Source organism: Prionailurus bengalensis, chromosome C1, assembly GCF_016509475.1.
Source record: "Prionailurus bengalensis isolate Pbe53 chromosome C1, Fcat_Pben_1.1_paternal_pri, whole genome shotgun sequence".
Classification (NCBI taxonomy): Eukaryota; Metazoa; Chordata; class Mammalia; order Carnivora; family Felidae; genus Prionailurus; species Prionailurus bengalensis.
Window position 1 is genome coordinate 72,743,704 of NC_057345.1, and position 21,208 is coordinate 72,764,911.

General features: G+C 35.6%; 1 protein-coding gene across 1 annotated transcript in view; it reads right to left on the reverse strand.

The window, feature by feature from the left end:
• Window positions 1-21,208, reverse strand: part of COL24A1 (collagen type XXIV alpha 1 chain) — a 410,068-nt gene that overhangs the window by 202,977 nt on the left and 185,883 nt on the right. The window contains exon 25 of the mRNA XM_043575479.1: window positions 20,368-20,412. Within this exon, the coding sequence (XP_043431414.1) occupies window positions 20,368-20,412 (45 nt within the window). The remainder of the gene's footprint in view (window positions 1-20,367; window positions 20,413-21,208) is intronic.

The window sequence follows — 21,208 nt, forward strand, 5'->3', positions numbered from 1 at the left end:
CCAGCATTCTTCACAGAGCGAGAACAAATGATGCTAAATTTGTATGGAACCAGAAAAGACCCCGAATAGCCAAAGCAATCTTGAAAAAGAAAACCAAAGAAGGAGGCATCATAATCCCAGACTTCAAGCTATACTACAAAGCTGTAATCATCAAGACAGTATGGTACTGGCACAAGAACAGACACTCAGATCAATGGAATAGAATAGAAACCCAGAAATGGACCCACAAACATATGGCCAACTAATCTTTGACAAAGCAGGAAAGAATATCCAATGGAATAAAGACAGTCTCTTCAGCAAGTGGTGCTGGGAAAACTGGACAGCGACATGCAGAAGAATGAACCTGGACCACTTTCTTATACCATACACAAAAATAAACTCTAAGTGGATGAAAGACCTCAATGTAAGACAGGAAGCCATCACAATCCTCGAGGAGAAAGCAGGCAAAAATCTCTGATATTGCCCGCAGCAATTTCTTACTCAGCACATCTCCGGAGGCAAGGGAAACAAAAGCAAAAATGAACTACTGGGACCTCATCAAAATAAGCTTCTGCACAGCGAAGGAAACAATCAGCAAAACTAAAAGGCAACCGACAGAATGGGAGAAGATATTTGCAAATGACATATCAGATAAAGGGTTAGTATCCAAAATCTACAAAGAACTTATCAAACTCAACACCCAAAAAACAAATAATCCAGTGAAGAAATGGGCAAAAGACATAAATAGACACTTCTCCAAAGAAGACATCCACATGGCCAACAGACACATGAAAAAATGCTCAACATCACTCATCATCAGGGAAATAAAAATCAAAACCACAATGAGATACCACCTGACACCTGTCAGAATGGCTAACATTAACAACTCAGGCAACAACAGATGTTGGTGAGGATGCAGAGAAAGAGGATCTCTTTTGCATTGTTGGTGGCAATGCAAGCTGGTGCAGCCACCCTGGAAAACAGTATGGAGGTTTCTCAAAAAACTAAAAATAGAACTACCCTACGACCCAGCAATTGTACTACTAGGCATTTATCCAAGGGATACTGGTGTGCTGTTTTGAAGGGATACATGCACCCCCATGTTTGTAGCAGCACTATCAACAATAGCCAAGGTATGGAAAGAGCCCAAATGTCCTCGATGGATGAATGGATAAAGAAGATGTGGTATATATATACAATGGAGTATCACTCGGCAACCAAAAAGAATGAAATCTTGCCATTTGCAACTACGTGGATGGAACTGGAGGGTATTATGCTAAATGAAATTAGTCAGAGAAAGACAAAAATCATATAACTTCACTCATATGAGGACTTTAAGAGACAAAACAGATGAACATAAGGGAAGGGAAACAAAAAGAATATAAAAACATGGAGGGGGACAAAACAAAAGAGACTCATAAATATGGAGAACAAACTGAGGGTTGCTGGAGGGGTTGTGGGAGGGTGGATGGGCTAAATGGGTAAGGGGCATTAAGGAATCTACTCCTGAAATTATTGCTTCACTATATACTAACTAATTTGGATGTAAATTTTAAAAAATAAAAAATAAAGTTAAATTATAAAAAAACCTGATGAGATACAAAAAAAAATAATAATGATAAAAACAACAACAATGTATTGGAATAAAAAGAGTCACACAGATCAATGGATCAGAATAGAGAGTCTAGAAATAAACTCATGCATATATAGTCTATTAATGACATAGGAGCAACTCCTGGAAGAAAATATAGAGAGGGGATAGCTCCTTGACATTGGTCTTCGCAATATTTTTTTATACTTCACATCAAAAGCAAAGGCAGGAAAACAAAAATAAACAGGACCACATGAAACTAAAAATCTTCTGCATAGCAAAGGAAAGCATCAACAAAATGAAAAGCAGAATGGGAGAAAATATTTGCTAACACATATCTGATAAGGGATTAATATCCAAAACATACAAGGAACTCATACAAGTCAATAGTAAAAAGGAATAATCCAATTTTAAAATGGGCAAAGAATCTGAATAGATAATTTTGCCAAAGAAGATCTACAAGTAGCCTCTGGTACATAAAGATGTTCAGCAGCACTAGTCATCAGGGAAATGCAAATCTCAACCACAATGAAATACTACCTCCCCCGTTAGAATGGCTACTATTAAAGAGACAAGAGGGAATAAATGTTAGCAAGGATATAGAGAAAAGGGAACTCTTTTACACTGTTAGTGGGAATATAAACTTGCACAGCCACTCTGGGAAACAGCATGGAGGTTCTTCAAGAAATTGAAGATAGAACTACCATATGACCTAGTAATTCTACTTCTGGGTATATATCCAGAGGAAATGAATTATTACCTTGAAGAGATATCTGTGCTCTCATGTTCATAACAGCATTATTACCAAAGCCAGTGTATAGAAACAACATAAATGTCTGTTGATGTATGAATGAAGAAAATGTGATATATATATAGATATCTATATATATGTCTGTCTATCTATCTATCTATCTATCTATCTATCTATCTATCTATCTCTATCTATCTCACAGTTATAAGACTGAATAAGGTCTGAGGACCTAATGTATATCACTGTGATTACAGTTGATAACAATGTATCATATAATTGAAATTTTCTAAGAAAGTAGAATTTATATGTTTTCACATAGACATAAAGGTAAATAGTAGGGTGATGGATATGTTAGTTAACTCTTTGGGAGAATTCTTTTGCAATGTGTACGTATATTAAACATTTTATATTTTAAATATCTTACAATGTTATTTGTCAATTACACCTCAGTTAAGCTGACAAAATGGGCTGATATGATAGAAAATTTTATTAGTGGACATTTTAAATGATCTTTGATAATATACAGAAGTAGAAAACCTCAAGAAAAAGAAAAAGAAAATGCTGAGAGGAGGAGTTGTATGTAATGGGTTTGGGAGAAGGGGTGATGAGTACAGATTTGAATCCAATGAGGCTGTGATCATAGAGTGGTTACTACTCTGCATTGTGAATCCAATGAGTCTGAGGAACAATTTTTAACTTTAAAGAAAACTACGGATCAGAGTAGTCTTTTGGATTTGCCTTCATTTATTATTTACTTCATTTATTTCTCAAATATGTTACACTTCACGTTTAGGTTTTGCTTCACAAACCCTGATCCTTACAGGACTTGACCTAGTACTGGAAAGACATGTAGAGGTGCCTGGGTGGTTCAGTCGGTTAAGTATCCAACTCTCGATTTTGGCTCAGGTCATGATCTCACAGTTCGTGAGTTCGAGCCCCACATCAGGCTCTATGCTGACAGTGTGGAGCCTGCTTGGGATTCTCTCTCTCTCTCTCTCTCTCTCTCTCTCCCTCCCTCCCTCCCTCCCTCTTTCTTTTCCTCTCTCTGGGACCCTCCCATGTGTGCACACTCTGTCTCTCTCCCTCAAAATAAATAAATAAACTTAAAAAAAAGACATGTAAATAAGTAAGGACAATCAATGAATGATGATAGAAGCGCGTATAAGGTATAGAGGATAAAGCAATCAAGGCTTAGAGGAAGTGATGCTTGAGCTGACCTGTGGAAGACCAACAGGTATTTGTGAACCAGAAAATATGAGAAGGACATTACCAAATAAAAAGTAATAAAAGCCAGATGAGGTGTGACCACTTGTGCCTTACTTAACTCCCTCCAGCTACTCTGAACTGCTTACAATACAGTTTTGCAAACACTCCAGATATTTTGTGTTTCCATATGTTTTATTCTCATGCTGCTGTTCCCTTTGAAATGTCTTTCCTTATTCAGATTGTATCATGATAGAATGTCATATTTTCAGACTCTGTTCAAGTACACTGAAGTCCTCTTAAGAAACAGCCAGTAGCAAAAAAAAATTAGAAAAACTACCTTTCATTTCTTAATTTATTTCAGTTCCATCATATAGAACATATATTTATTGTCAATGTTAAATATATTAGGCATATGTTCATTGCTATGGGAGGCAGTTTTCTGTATAGATAATTCAAATAAAAAAGCAACTGTGACATAAGTCAAAATAAGCTAAGGACCATGATAATGGATATAAAGTAATGAAAGGCTTAACAAGAAAAGAGACTGAATCTAATTTTGGGCAGAGACACCAGAAAGGACTTCATGGTAGAGCAGATGATTTGAGAGGGGTCTTGAGAGTTGATGTTAGGCAGATAATAGGAGTGGGGAAACGAAGACCTTTGGAGGTGGTAGCAACAATCCAAAACAAAGACATAGAAAGTGGGTTGCATTTAAGGAACATTGAATGGATTGGGAAGTGTGAGAAAAACAAGTAAGTATAAAGATAGGTGAGGGATGTATTGCAGGCAGCCTTAAAAGTCAGGTTGAAAATTCTTATAATCTATATTCTTAAGGCATCTACAGATTTATTCCACTTACTATATCCTATCCTCCTAGCATTTTTGGAGGAACTTGTATCATCTAGGTCTTTCCAGATTTTAGAGACTAAATTGATTTTACTTTTAATGGCATACTCAACACATAGAGAAACATAGATTTTGACAGATAATTTTTCCAAAACTCATTAATCAGAAAGAAAATCCACAAAAAAGCAAGCATATAATCCTTGTACCTCAGCAGCTACAATATTTCCATCTGGCACTGAAGAAATAAAAAGGTTATATAGTTATAAAAAGTTTCTATAAGACACACAGCTGGCTGTATTTATGGTTAAAGTAAAATCCTGATTTCACGTAATTATTTTTCCTGTGGTCAAGAGAAACAAGCATCTTTTTAAACAAAAATGTTGTGATGTTCCCCCTCAGGCTGTTTTGTCAAGTTGATGAAAAAAAGAGACTTCATAAACATAAGATAGAATGCAAATGCGAAATATCTCAACTTAATGTGAAATAAAGTCTAATGACATCCTTAGAACCTTCCCCAAAGTAATGAAAGAATAACTCACTAAAACTTAATATATGGAAATCCTTTGACTCTTAGAACAGAACTTCAAAAGAAGTGTATAATGTTCAGAAGAATGTTTCTAGTGAACTTGTGTACATATAGAGCAGATTTCTTTGTTCTTGGAAAATATTTCCTGGTAATATTCTTAAGTGTTTGTTAAGGAAAAAAAAAGATACATTGCAGTAGAGTACTTTGGATGTACATGTGGCCTACATATAAATGCAAATTAACTCATTATGTTAATGCTTAGTACACAAAATCAATGTGTGGTGGCAACACAATATGTCTACAAGTTTAATCTGGTTTTTTATTTGAAGGAATCACATTCGCACTTAGTGCTTTCTTTGTTAATAATAAAAGAGTAATTATGCAGAAGCGCATATGGCAGATTAATTTAGTAAGGGCTGGTGTATCCCAAATAAAGTGTAACTTTTTATGAAAGGAAAAGGCAAACTATAGCCTGTAGGCCAAATCCTGCCTGCTGTCTATTTCTTTTTTTTCCCCACTATTTTTATAAATAAAGTTTTACTGGGAACACAGCCAGAGTCATTCATTTACATATTGTCTAGGACTGTTTTTGTACTACAGTAGCAGAGTTGCGTAGTTATGACAGAGATGATATGGCATGAAAGTCTAGAATATATAACACCTGGCCTTTTACAGAAAAATTTGCTGACCCATGTTCTAGAATGAATATAGCTCCTTAGGTTCCAAATCCAGTACACTGGTTACATAGACCTTACGTATTTTTTTAAACAATCAGGACCATAAGAATTTTTTCACTAGCCTTACTCTCAGTCAAAACTGCATTTGCCTTCTGCAAAAGTAGTTGTGCCAACAGGTAGCCCAAGGCAACCCCTTTACCCTGATCCCTACATGGACTTCCATCAGTTCATCTCATTCTTTGATATGAACAAGAAATGTACTCTCCATCTTATAAATTCTGAGCATAAAAACGTCATTAGAAATCTTTGCCATTTTCAGCGATGTGCAAATATTTAAATAAAATAGTGCATTACTAATAAATGAAAATAGTGTAGCTTTTATGCAAACAGCTTCAAGGGAAGTCCCCTAGCACTCCCTTCCAATCAAAGTGCCACCCCCAGACCCCTGTATATAGAAATTTAGAACTGCCATTCCCTCAAAAGCTATGATTACCACATTGTAGTATTTCTAGTTAAGAAACCAGTAACATGTTTTTAGTCAAAGCTGGGGGTTCTCTATCAACATATATAATCTTATGGTAGGCATCAAAATAATTTTTGCTTCTTTTTTTTTAAAGACTATCTTCTATAATAGGATTCATGTTTTGACGAAACTATGTGTATAATTCTTTACTCACTTTCTAGATGACAAATCACTTAAGGATCAAGCTTTATTTGGTTGTATATCTAGCACATGGTAAATGTTCAATAAGTATCTTTTGAATGATAGAATAAATAAGTGAAGGAAATAAGTTTTCTAGTGTCGAATCATAGGATAATATTTAAACCCATTCAGATTCTGAATCTTAATGTCCCAGGCTGAAATATAGAATTATATTAAATGTAATTTAAAAAATCCTTAGGAGTGAATCCTGAAAAACCAAAGGGAACAAAAAATAATAATTATTTCTATCAATTCTAAAATAAGTAAAGTGATCAAGTTTCTGTTTCCTTAGAATGCTAATAGGCTTAGCACCCTAGGCAGTAATCACACTAAACGCTTACATTTGAAAAAGACTGATGTTATTGTTTATATTTGGAAGCACCAAGTTCCATTTTAATTTCTCTTTTATTTGATTACTTTGAAGCAGTTTATTGCTATTTTAATTTGGGCAATCTGGAATTTATTAGACTAAGAAGTGTACTCTTGTTTATTACTCTGCAATATCATATGTATGATAAGTACCTTGTTCCCTGTATTATGCCACAAATGTTGGAACTTATTCCTTTCCCCAGAATATTTTACTTTTTTATAGTCACTCAATGTGTACTTAGTAAAGGTAAAATAAAAAATATATACTTAATGTAAAACAAAGTTTATAAGCCTTTACATTGCTAAGATATGCTTGGCTTTCAATCACTTCTGTGTTTTTAGCTTGTAGCACAGTATCATGTGTATCATTCATTTTCCCCATACGGAGAAGTTTTGTCTTTTATAATCATGTGAATTTTGTTTTCATTTTTGTTGGTTTCCCCTTAATAACCACTCATATGTGATTTAATCTTGGTCTACCTCTTCTGACATTTGCTTTTGTGATATGAACAATTTTCTGTAATCTTCATTTTCCCATATACTTTAACTTTCATAGGTGTAAAAAAAATAGGGCCACTTTGATACAGTATTTGTTATTTTCTTAGTAATTTACTTCACTGTTTACAGAGAGATGTCATAAATGTCTAAAAAAAATAGTATATTTTATAGCCCAAAGGACTCAGAAATCCTTCCACTATTCCCAGAAATTTGTTGACTCTCTGTCCCTTGAGAAATCTCTTGCGTTTGTCATTGAAAAACTATTGGCATCTAATTTATGAATAGTTCACCTTGGAGTTACCTGCACCTGGTTTTCAGAGAATGGTAGATTTGGTAGAACCATCTTTAATTCACTTCTCTTCAACTGACCTGAATTGTAATGCCATATGTTTTCTCTGTTCATATCCACTGATACCTCCACACACTGTATGCATTCCCTTCTGATTTCACTGATATATACTTCTTTCTAATTTTCTACACCTCCATGAGCTTAATACTATAGTGAAATCAATTTACCCTGGTTTCTTAAATTGAATAAGTATGCTACTTACACATTTCAAAGATGATAAATGTCAAATACATGATCCTAAAACATAATAATTTTGGCACATCTATGTTTTTGAGACGCTTCCTCAAACCATAATGTGGTATTTGGGGCGCCATAATCTCTAACTTTATACAATAACAAGACAATATGTATTCATTAGAAAGACAATTGGAAATCTTCATCTCATGGTTAAAAGGAAACAGGGTGCTAAATTACTTGATTCTCTGAAACATGTTTTCTTCTGTATAAAATAGAAGTAACTTCTATTTCCCAGAGTCTTTGTGAGGATTAAATATACACAAAAATCCTTTGTGAGGATTAAATATACTTTGTGAGGATATAACATACACAAAGTATCTGACATATCACAGATTTTCAATAAATAGTAGCTATTTTATTATAGTGATGTAAACATTCTTCTCATGATTGTATGTATGATGGATATAAATTTTGTATAACTTTCTATTCTGAAAAAAATTACCTCTCCCTGCCATATAGGAGACATACAAGAGCTTTGTAGCTGTCTTACAGGTATGTGAGCTTGGAAACAGGAGGGGAGGGATGACCTTTTTAAGATAAAGGCCCTGTGACTCCAGAGGCCTTATAAGGGCAATTTGATAGAGTCTTACTTTGTTCTTATTGTTTGGCTAAATGGTGCTGTCTGATCCTGACTTTTCTCAAGAAACTATGAGTTACTTTTTTATGATTTAGGTAAGTCCATCTAAAGCTAGCATTCTCCTTTTAATGAAAAGAGAAAAGCAACTCCCTAAATAAAATCAATTTGTATCAAGTTTGATAATAATTTCATGGTAATGCTACCAGAGAGCAACAAAACTAACCACTGTAATAAATGAGGTTTTGTGATAAGCAATTCTAAAATATTTTCTTCCAGACCCCTCAAAATCTTTCCTGATTCCATTGTATATATACATTGAATTATATTTCAATACTTCTCAGAAATTAATAACATTTGACAATATTTTAAAATTTAATTGCCAGCATGACCTAAGAGATTACAAAGTAAAATTATGTTTTGCTCATTTCCAAATCTAAGTTTCCATTTAAAGGCAGTTTCCATTTAAAGACAGGACAACTAAAGTAGATTGGGAAGATGGCAGAGGCTAAGCTCACCTCCTCCCATGGATACAATTAGAGAACACTCACATCAGTGTAAATAACCCAGAAACTGACCCAAAGACTGGCAGATCAGACTTCACAACTAAAGGTAGAGAAGAGGCCACAGTGAAGAGAGTGGGAGGGACAGAGATTCAGTGGGGAACAAACAAACCAGCAGTTAACAGAGTGGGGGAGGGAGCTGAAGGCACAGAGAAGTGGGAGAAACAGACTATCACACCAGGAAGCCCTCATGGGGAAGATGAATTCCCATAACATTTGGCTTTGAAAGTGAAAGGGGTCTGGTGCCTGGGTAGCTCAGTTGATTAAGCATCCAGCTTTCCATCGGCTCAGGTCAAGACTGATTGATTGATTGATTGATTGAGTAGCCTCGGGCTCTGTGCTGACAGCGTGGAGGCTGCTTAGGATTCTCTCTCCATCATGCACTCTGCCCCTGCCCCACTTGCTTTTGCACTGTCTCTCTCTCTCTCTCTCAAAATAAATAAATAAACTTTAAAATATAAGGAACGTGAAAAGGGCCAAATTTCCATGAGTTCTTACAACCAGCAGGATTTAAAACCTGGAATCTTAAATTTCAGTGGGCTCAGCTCTGAGAGAGCCCAGAGGTCAGGAGAAAGTGGAGTCCCCATACTTAAAGAGACAACATGACAAACACCCCCACAGATATACCTAGAAGCAGCAGTTGGAAAAACACCTGGTACAGATGGGTGGGTGTCCAGGAGGGACAGGGATCACAGGAAGACCCCTCCAGGGACAAATGAGCTGGCAGGCACCATTTCTCTCCCTTGCCCCTCAGCATAAACACAACCACCTATGAGAACCCAGCGCAAAGCCGAATACACCACCTAACTTGCTTACACTAAGCCCTGCTCCACTGGGCTTCAGCAGATCTGCCCCTTTCACACCTGCCCAAGTACCCCCACAGCAGTTCCCCTCCCCTAAAGACCAGTGCAAACCTTGCTGACACCGAGTCTCCTAAGCAGTGCACTTAGTGGATCCACCCAGGCCAGCCCCAGTCCCAGCAGCCATAGCAGGTCTCATTTTGCAAGCAGACTGGCGTGTACTGTGCTAAAACTGTGTGCTAACACGAGCACAGTCCCAGCAGAGGCAGCATGTCCCTGAAGTAGTGCCGTAAGCCTGGCAGTGTGCAAAGAGCTCCCTCAGGGGCCAGCACCATTTCAAAGTGACTACTGCCCCAGAGGGTGGGGTAGATAACTATACACTAGACCAGATGGATTTAACAGATGTATTCAGAACATTCTATCCTAAAACAACAGAATACACATTCATTTCAAGATCACACAGAGGACATTTTCCAGAATAGATCACATATTCTCCAGAATAGATCACATAAAACAAGTCAACAAATTCAAAAAGACTTAAGTCATACTATGCATCGTTTCTGACCCCAACACTATGAAACTAGGAAGCAACCATAAGAAAAAATCTGGAAAGAGCATGAAGGTTAAACAAGATGCTCAAATGAATGAGCCAACCAAAACACCAAAGGCAAAATAAAAATTTACATGGAGAGAAATGAAAATGAAAACACAGTGGTTCAAAATCTTTGGAATACCCCAAAAAGCAGTTCTAAGAAGGAAGTTTGTAGCAATTAAGCCTACTTCAAGGAGCAAGAAACACCTCAAATAAACAACCTACCCTCACACCTAAAGGAACTAGACAAAGGAGAACAAACAAAATGCAAAACCATAGAAGGAATGAAATAATAAAGTTTAGAGGAAAAATAAAAGATATAAAACCTAAAAAAAACCCAAAAAACAAAAAACAATAGAACATATCAATGAAACTGGGAATAGGTTCTTTTAAAAGATGAACGAAATTGATAAACCTCTAGCCAGATTCAAAAAAAAAAAGGAGAAAAAGAAAGAAAGAGGAGTCAAACAAAATTAGAAATTAAACAGGAAAAATAGCAATCAACACCAGAGAAATATAGAAAATTGTAAAAGAATATTATAAAGAATTACATGTCAACAAATTGGACAACCTAGAAGATATGGGTAAATTCATAGAAACATATAACCTACCAAAACTGAAGCAGGAAGAAATAGTAAATTTGAAGAGAACAATTAATTACAAGCAATGAAATTGAACTGGTAATCAAAACAACTCCCAACAAACAAAAGTTCAGGACCAGATGGCTTCACAGGCAAATTCTATCAAACATTTAAAGAAGAGTTCATACCTATTCTCAAACTTTTCCAAAAAATATAAGAGGAAGAAAAACTTCAAATTCATTCTATGAGGCCAGCATTACCCTGATATCAAAAAGACATTAGAAAAAAAGAGAATACAGGTCAATATCTCTGATAAACATAGATGCAAAGGTCTTCAAAAAAATATTAGCAAACCAAACCCAACAACACATTTAAAAAATCATTTAGCACAATCAGGTGGGATTTATTCCTAGGCTGCAAGGGTGGTTCAATAATTACATATCAATCAATGTGATACATCACATCAACAAAACAAAAAAGAAGCATATTATCATTTTAATAGCTGCAGAAAAAGCAGTTGACAAAGTACATCCATTCATGATATAAAGCCTCAAAAGAGTAGGTTTAGAGGGAACATACCTCAACATAATAAAAGCCTTATATGAAAAACACACAGCGAACATCATAGTGAAGAAAAACAGAGTGTTTTTCCTGAAATCAGGAACAAGATGTCCAATCTCATCATTTTTATTCAACATAGAATTGGAAGTCCTGGCCACAGCAATCAAACAACAAAAAGAAATAAAATGCATCCAAATTGGTAAGGAATGAGTAAAACTTACACTATTTGTAGATGACATTATACTACATATATAGAAAACCTGAAAGGCTTCACAGAAAAACTGCTAGAACTAATAAATGAATTCAGTGAGGCTGCAGGATACAAAATCAATGTACAGAAATCCATTGCATTTCTCCACACTAATAAGGAAGCAGCAGAAGGAAAAATTAAGAAAACAATTCCATTTACAATTACTCCCAAAATAATAAAATAACTAGGAATAAACTTAACCAAAGAGGTGAAAGATCTGTACTCTAAAAAGTATAAAACAGTGATGAAAGAAACTAAAGACAACACAAATGGAAAGACATTCCATGCTCATGGATTGGAAGAATAAACATTGTTAAAATGTCTATACTACCAACAGCAATCTACAGATTTAATGCAGCTACTCTCAAAATACCAACAGCATTTTCACATAACAAAAACAAACAATTTAAAATTTGTATGGATCCACAAAAGACCCCAAAGAACCCAAGCAATCTTGAGAAAGAAAAACAAAACTGGAGGTATCACACTTTTGGATTTCAAGTTATATTACAAAGCAGTAGTAATCAAAATAGTATGATACTAGCACAAAACAGACACACAGATTAATAGAACAGAATAGAAAACCCAGAAATGAACCCACAATTATATGGCCAATTAATCTTTGACAAAGGAGGCAAGAATATTCAATATGAAAAAGAGAGTCTCTTCAACAAATGGTGTTTGGAAAACAGGACAGCTACTTGCAAAAGAATAAAACTGGACCACTTTCTTATACCATATACAAAATAAACTCAAAATGGATTAAAGACCTAAATGTGAGACCTGAAGTCAGAAAAATCCTAGAGGAGAATATAGGCAATAATTTCTGATATTGGCTGTAGCAACTTTTTTCTAGATATGTCTCCGAGGCAAGGGCAACAAAAGCAAAAATAAACTATTAGGACTACATCAAAATAAAAAAACCTCTACACAGCAAAGAAACAACCAACAAATCTAAATGACAAGGTACTGAATGAGAGAAGATTTGCAAATGACATATCTGATAAAGGGTCCAAAAACATAAAAAGAACTTACACAACTCAACACCAAAAAAACAAATAATCCAATTAAAAAATGGGCAGAAGACATGAACAGACATTTCTCCAAAGAATACATACTGATGGTCAAGAGACATGAAAAGATGCTCAGCATCACTGATCATGAGGGAAATGCAAATGAAAACTACAATGAGACATCACCTCACACATGGGAGAATGGCTAAAATCAAAAACACAAGAAACAAGTGTTGGAGAGAATGTAGAGAAAAAGAACCCTTGTGTACTGTTGGTGACATTGCAACTGGTAGAGCCACTGTGTAAGATAGTGTGGAAGTTCCTCAAAAAAAAAAAAAAATTAAAACTAGAACTACCCTATGACCCAGTAATCACACTACTATTTATCCAAAAACTACAAAAACAAACACTAATTTGAAAGGATATATGCATCATATGTTTATTGCAGCATTCTCTATGATAACCAAATTATGGAAGCCACCCATGTGTCCACCAAGAGATTAATGGATAAAGAACAGGTGATATATATATATATATATATATATATATATATATATATATATGTAAAATGGAATATTATAAAGCCATAAAAAGAATGACATCTTGTCATTTGCAACAACATGGATGGAGTTAGAGAGTGTAATGCCAACTGAAATAAGCCAGTCAGAGAAAGACAAATACTATATGATTTCACTCATATGTGGAACTGAAGAAACAAAACAAATGACTAAAGGGGGAAAAAAAAAGAGACAAACCAAGAAACAGACTCTTAACTATACAGACAATCAGATGGTTACCGAAGGGGAGGTCAGTGGGGGAATGGGTGAAATGAGCAGAAGGGATTAGGAGTACACTTATCTTGAAAAGTATTGAGTAATATACGGAAATGCTGAATCACTATATTGTACACCTGAAACTAATATACCACTGTATGTTAACTACACTGGAATTAAAATAAAAAATAAATAAAAGACAGAATAAGATGGGGCACCCTGGGTGGCTCAGTCGGTTAAGGGCTCAACCATTGATTTTGGCTCAGGTCGTGATCTCAGGGTCATGAGATCGAGCCCCACATTGGGCTCTGCACTGGGCATGGAGCTGCTTAAGATTCTCTCTCTCCCTTTGCCCCTCCCCTGTTTGCACACTCTCTCTCTTAGAAAAATAAATAAAATAAAATAAAATAAAATAAAATAAAATAAAATAAAATAAAATAAAATAAAATAAAATAAAATAAAATAAAAACGGGGCCCTTGGGTAGCTCAGTCAGTTAAGCTTCCAACTTCAGTTCAGGTCTGATCTCGCTGTTTGTGGGTTCGAGCCCCACATTGGGCTCTATGGTAACAGCTCAGAGCCTGGAACCCGCTTCAGATTCTGTGTGTCCCTCTCTCTCTGACCTTCTCCCGCTCACACTCTGTCTCTCTCTCTTTCTCAAAAATAAACATTAAAAAAAAATTTTTAAATACAAAATAAAAAAAGAGAGAATAAGATAATAGGCCAATTGATAAAAATAAATAAAAGTTAAAGACAGGATAACTGATGGTTGCTTGGTGCAGATAAAAATGCTTGGAACAGGAAGTAGAAAATACAGATATGAAACCCAGACTTACTGCTTACTAACTAATATGAATTGGAACACATAACTTCAATAAATTTCAATTTCCTCACTTACAGAGTGTCAATAAGATTTATCTTACTAGGGTTGCTTCGAGATTAAATGATATAATAGTTCTTCAATAAATACAATTCTTGGGGCTCCTGGGTGGCTCAGTCAGTTGAGCGACTGACTTTGGCTCAGGTCATGATCTCACAGCTCCTGAGTTCGAGCCCCGCGTCGGGCTCTGTGCTGACAGCTCAGAGCCTGGAGGCTGCTTTGGATTCTGTGTCTCCCTCTTTCTCTGCCCCTCCCCCGTTCATGCTCTGTCTCTCTCTGTCTCAAAAATAAATAAATGTTAAAAAAAAATTAAAACAGGAGTACTGATGCATAGGGGCACTTGTACCCCAATGTTTACAGCAGCACTCTCAACAATAGCCAAATTATGGAAAGAGCTTAAATGTCCATCAACTGATGAATGGATAAAGAAATTGTAGTTTATACACACAATGGAGTACTACATGGCAATGAGAAAGAATGAAATATGGCCCTTTGTAGCAACGTGGATGGAACTGGAGAGTGTGATGCTGAGTGAAATAAGCCATACAGAGAACGACAGATACCATATGTTTTCACTCTTATGTGGATCCTGAGAAACTTAACAGAAACCTATGGGGGAGGGGAAGGAAAAAAAAAAGAGGTTAGAGTGGGAGAGAGCCAAAGCATAAGAGACTCTTAAAAACTGAGAACTGAGGGTTGATGGGGGGTGGGACGGAGGGGAGGGTGGGTGATGGGTATTGAGGAGGGCACCTTTTGGGATGAGCACTGGGTGTTGTATGGAAACCAATTTGACAATAAATTTCATACATTGAAAAAAAATAAAAATAAAAATAAATAAATAAAATCATTACAAATAGAAAAAAAAATTAAAAAAAATTTTAAATAAATACAATTCTTTCCTTTCATTTTTGCTTCTGACTCCACCTCTATTGTTCTTGAAGGAATTGGTTATAATCCAATTTAGAATCAGCCATCAGAAGCTCTATGATTCTAACAGTTTTGTAATGAGAAGTGGAATACCTGATTTCGAGGATTATCCATGGCCTCTACCTCTTCCTTTCTCCTCATCAGTCATTTACTATAAACTAGCATACCACAGGGCAGGCAGAAAACCAGAGAGGACACAGTAGATTGCTTATGAAATCTTGCTAAGTTGATAAATTAAGGAATAAATGATGTCAAGTCAAGTAGTTTAGTTATATTTTAAGAGATAAATCAATATGGGTAGACTATAGGGCGATCCTAATAATTCCTTCAAGTGGACAGAAAAGTAGCAACTGAAACTTTATGTAGTCACTTCATGAAAAAAAAAATCCAAATTTTATATTCAAAATAACAGAGGCACCTGGGTGGCTCAGTTGGTAGAGCGTCTGACTTCGGGTCAGATCATGATCTCGCAGTTTGTGAGTTTCAGCCCCACGTCGTGCCCTGTGCTGACAGCTCAGAGCCTGATGCCTGCTTCGGATTCTGTCTCCCTCTCTCTGCCCCTTCCCCGCTCATGCTCTGTGTCTCTCTGTCTCTCAAAGATGAATAAATGTTAAAAATTTTTTTTTTATATTCAAAATAATGAACCAGAAGAGAATCCTGGGGGTTAGTGCTAACCATTTTCCACTGACAATTTCCTGCTACAGGAAAAAGCCTACATGGTTTTGAGTAGCTCAGCGATAAAGGAAATAGAAGTTATTATCCCCTTCATGAAGAAGGCTGTGGAGCTGGTGCCTCTAAAATACTTAGCCCTGTTCTGTATGCTCCAGTGACAGAAAGACATAATGAAACTGGAGGAGAGCCAGAGAAAAGAAGCCAAATTGGCAGGTAAGAGGAAGACTAGAAGCATTTAAGTTCTTAGAAAAAAGAGTCCCAGATTCTTAGAATTGGAACTATTCTTAGACATCAAATATACCAATTCCTTATGCTCCCAGAATATTCCTGATGAATCATAAATAGTTTAGTTATCAGAGGCCTATGCTATGCTGGGGACTGACTAGAATCCTTCCCTTTTTTTGCAGCCTATGTCCAAATGATCACATCAAATATATCTCAAGTGCAGTCACTTCTCTGATATCACTGCCATCATGCCGGCCCAAGTCATCTTTCTTTCTCATTTCGGCTGCTACAATAGCATTGTAACTGGTTATCCTCTTCTTCTCTGCTCCTCATAACCATGTTCCAACTTCCCAATCCATTGCAACCAGAGTGATTGTAAAACACAAATTAAATCATGTCATTGGCTTACTTAGAATACTTCAATGATTTTCCATCTACTTCAGGATCAAGTCCAAAGTAATAAACATGGTCCTGAATGATTTGGCTCCTGCCTCCTTTACTAATAGCCCTTAACTTTGGTTTTTCCTTGGCTCACCAAGGTCTGTCCACATTGGCTTCCTTTCAGTCCCTATAAAGCTAAATGCTTTCCCACATAGGACCATCCCATATAACAATAACCACCACCACCACCATTACAGCTAACATTTATCAAGTTTTTACTATGCGATTGGCTCTGTGAGAAGTGCTTTAAGTGCATTATCATATTTAATCCTCACAAGAAACTCCATGAGGTGGTTTTTTCATCCTTTTACTGTTGAGAAAATAATATTTAGAGAAATTAAGGTATTTCTCTAAAGCAAGGTAAGTCCAAAGGTGAAAAGTATGCTATATAGCATATTCCAGTAAAGTTCTTTGTCTCTACCCTTCCCTAGCTAGCTCATACCATGCTTTATGGTCACAAGTCATAGGTCATTTCCTCAAAACAGTCTTCTGTCATTTTCTGGTCTAAATTTGGCACCTGTGTCATAGTCTCTTAAACTTTTCCTCTATAGAATGTATCACAGTTTGTCATTATGTATTTCTTTATATAGTTGTTATTTATTTAATATCGTCAAACCTCCAACAGACTTTAAGTTTCGTGAAGGCAAGGATCATAGGTCCAATAAATGTGAATGAATATAAATATAAAAAGCTGCTGAATACATGATTGAAGAAAGTCATCCAAACATTCTAAGAATGAGGTGTTGAATCACTCCATGGGAGAGTCTAAATGTTAGAAATTCTATTAAAATAATTTTGTTTACAAAAAAAGCTGTTCCCTTATAATGTCTATTCACTGATCCTAATTCTGGTCTCTTGACCCATACTGAAAAACTGGATTATTTTCTCTTCTATACCTCTTTAAATATTTTCAGTCTAGAAAATTAAAGGCAGAGAAGACTGGCAATTAAGGTGGGATAATTCCAGATTTATTCATAAAAAATAGAATGCTAGAGTGAAGAGGACGAAAGGGTATCTTTTGGAATTCCAGATATATTTTAGGGCACATTCACAGCAATTAATTATTTGCCTACACTATATGAATGTAAGAAGAACACAGACCTGAGATATTGATGGGGCTGCTGCTGTTGGCATGCTATCATAAACTGCGTTCTGATGTGTATAGATCAAGAAAGAAACAAAACTGGAGGATGTCCAATTAAAGACAATTAAAAGACTGTACAGAAAGATTGGGAAAAGTAAAAACTAGCTATTCAATTACCACTAACCTCAGATGTCTCAAAATTACAAGACTGATGTCAGGAAGTGTGATCATATCTTCCCATAACTCTAGTGAGTTCTGTTTTAACAGAACTCTGGATTAGATGAACTGTATTTCTAATATTTTGAAATTAAGAAGATAAAATAAAAGCTGGGGATTACCAAGAGGCAAAAATAAAATATTCTTCAGGCATTACATATTTTTAACTCAATAGAGCCACTAAACTTCTTTTAAGTCTTCATCTCCTATCTTGAATGAGAAAGATGGAGCCTCAAATATGAAAAGGCCCTTTTGTTTGACAATATATTTGACACTTAAAACCTTTCGACAACTTGTAGACCAAGTGGCTGTTAAACCAACACGAAACATCCCTAGCTATGTTAAATGACTTGATGGTGGGGGGATCCTTTCACAAAGTATATGTATATCAAATCATCAAGTACACTTTAAATATCTTATAACTTTGTCAACTCTACCTCAATACACTTTGGATTTTGAGATGTAGGTTTTGAGTTTGGAGCTCTAGGTTTTAATCTCAGCTCAGCAATTTATTAGCTATGTAACTCTGAACAGGTTTCTTACCGTGCTTCAGTTTCCTCATTTCAAAAACCAGAATAACAAAATGTGTCTTGTCAAATTGTTTGAGAACTGAATGAAATACCACAGTATTAAAAATCACCTAATATTATGCCCGGGATATAGAAAATGATCAATAAATGTTAATTTCTCTCCAATAACAGAAATCCACTCTCTGCCAAAGCACTCCATTTCCTCTTTGGGTAACACTAGCAATGGGTTCTTATGCTATGTGGAACTAGTCCAACATTACCAGGTAAATTACACTTAGAAGTTTAATATATTATATTAAGAAAAGATGCTCTTCATTGGTATTTTAACTTTGGCTATTAATTCTAGTTTGTATATATTTCTTAAGCAATTTATCACTCTGAAGTGGCAGAATTTAATTTCTTTGAGTGACCTTAGAAAAATATGAGTTACAATTGTATTTGAGGAGAAGTCTTGAATGCTCTAATTGATATAAATAAATACTCCATTGAAATTTTCCTTCTCAGTAAAAACAAAAACAAGAAATTCTCCTTCTAGTGATTCAGGATTAATTGGTATGGCAATGATCTTTTAAGATTAAATGGAGCTTTCTTATTTTTATTAAGAATAATGACTGGGGCGCCTGGGTGGCGCAGTCGGTTAAGCGTCCGACTTCGGCCAGGTCACGATCTCGCGGTCCGTGAGTTCGAGCCCCGCGTCAGGCTCTGGGCTGATGGCTCGGAGCCTGGAGCCTGTTTCCGATTCTGTGTCTCCCTCTCTCTCTGCCCCTCCCCCGTTCATGCTCTGTCTCTCTCTGTCCCAAAAATAAATAAAAACGTAGGAAAAAAAAATTTAAAAAATAAAAAAAAGAAGAATGACTAAAAATAACAAGGAGGGTGCCTGGGTGGCTCAGTTGGTCGTCTGAGTCTTGGTTTCAGCTCAGGTCATGATCTCACCATTCACAACTTAGAGCCGCATGTAAGGTTCTGTACTGCCAGCCAGGAGCCTGCCTGGGATTCTCTGTCTCCCCTCTCTACCCCTCCCTTGCGCGTTCTCTCTCATTCTCTCTCAATCTCTCTCTCTCTCTCTCCCTCCCTCCCTCCCTCCCTTCTTCTCTCTCTCTCAAAATAAATAAATTAAAAAAAAGAACAACAAAAGATAAGAATATCAGAAATGTATTGCTGTTTTACTACAAGACCAGCAAATATAATTGTTTAGTTACTTAAGATTGCAAAATAACTTTTAAGAAAATTTTATTTTTATCTAAGTCGTAAGATAGGTTAGAGAGAATAGAATTTGCTCATTTAACCTATTAAATGGTACCACTTGCTTTTTGATAACCCAGCACACTTTGTAAATAAACTCACTTGCTTGTATCAATTTACCATTTTATATATGTTATACAGGTTCACTTGTTAGAAAATGTTTTAGCTGGCTTTTCCTAGTGCAGTTAATAAAATTACTGCTAATATAACTGATTCAAATATAACACAAAGCCTCCTACTCCTGCAAATTTAAATGTAAATTTAAACAAGTCAAACTTTTTCTGAGGAAAGAGATTATAATACGTTTTCCAGTATATTTCCTCTTAATTTAATCTTTCAAATCTAAAGAAAAATATTTTTAAATTTAGTAACTTTATTAACTATTTTATGGTTTGAGAAGCTGTAGCTTTTTAATAATGAAAAATGTTAAGGTCAAATTTAGATTGAAATGATCAGAACTAAAATTAAAGATCAATTAGAAATAAGAATGCTTCTGAGATTATAAGTATATTGGACAAAAATAACAGTAACTGCATTTCTCCTCATTTCTCTTGTATAGTAGATTTTGTCTGTCATATCACAAGTGAGTTTAAATTTGTAGGAACTATGAATTTTATATTCTGAATTTTATAACCCTAGGTGGTGGTTAATGTGACTCGTAAACATGCTTACGGATGACGAAAAAAAAATAAAAGAGCATGAAATAAGCTTACTGTTTCTCCAATCTTTCCAACGTTTCCTTGATCTCCTACTTCTCCCTGTTGATAAATAATGTAAAGCTGTAAAAATAATTATTTTTCAAACAAGATCACTCATGACATTGCTTCCATTTCCATTTTTAATGTAATTAGTCAAAAGATAAAAAAAAAAAGGTAAAACTTAGTTCATCAAAACTCTGTGATGGTATATCTGGGGAATGTCATCTTTCCACGCCTTCTGTTCAAATGGTATTTACCTATTTTCTTAAATTACATGCTTCGATTTATGACTTTTAATAACTTTTAAAACATGCAAATAAGTTTTAAAATGAAATATTTGTTGAGGTGTACCCTGTAAGGGGCAGAGTGATCAGGGCTGTGGAAGATACTAAGAAGAATAAAAATAAAGCCTTTGCCCACAGGAAAGTGCTATCTGTTTCAGGGGAAAGGATCTCACAATGCCAGGCAGAATACAGGCCACAATTAAGTGGTACGAGGGTTCATAGGGGCTTGCACACTGTGGGCTGGGAAAGCTAGCACTAGCTTCACTGCGGAAGGAATGTATATTCATTCATAACCTTAATTAGAGTCTATAGCCTCTAACACTCTGAAAACTCTAAGCTTTTCACCAATCGTTTGGTCGCAAACTTGACCTAACCTGAATTTATTTTGTAGCAAAGCTCGATCTGATCTGAGTGAGGCTACTCATAGCCTTGTTTATTTTAATTAATGTGAACATCCTTATGTTTCACCACAGAAATATTAGTGTTTCTAACTATGGTGTGCTTCCCATACCCTGCTGGCAACGTTAAGTAAAATATAGTATACGCACCATGTTATCTTTTGATAATTCAAA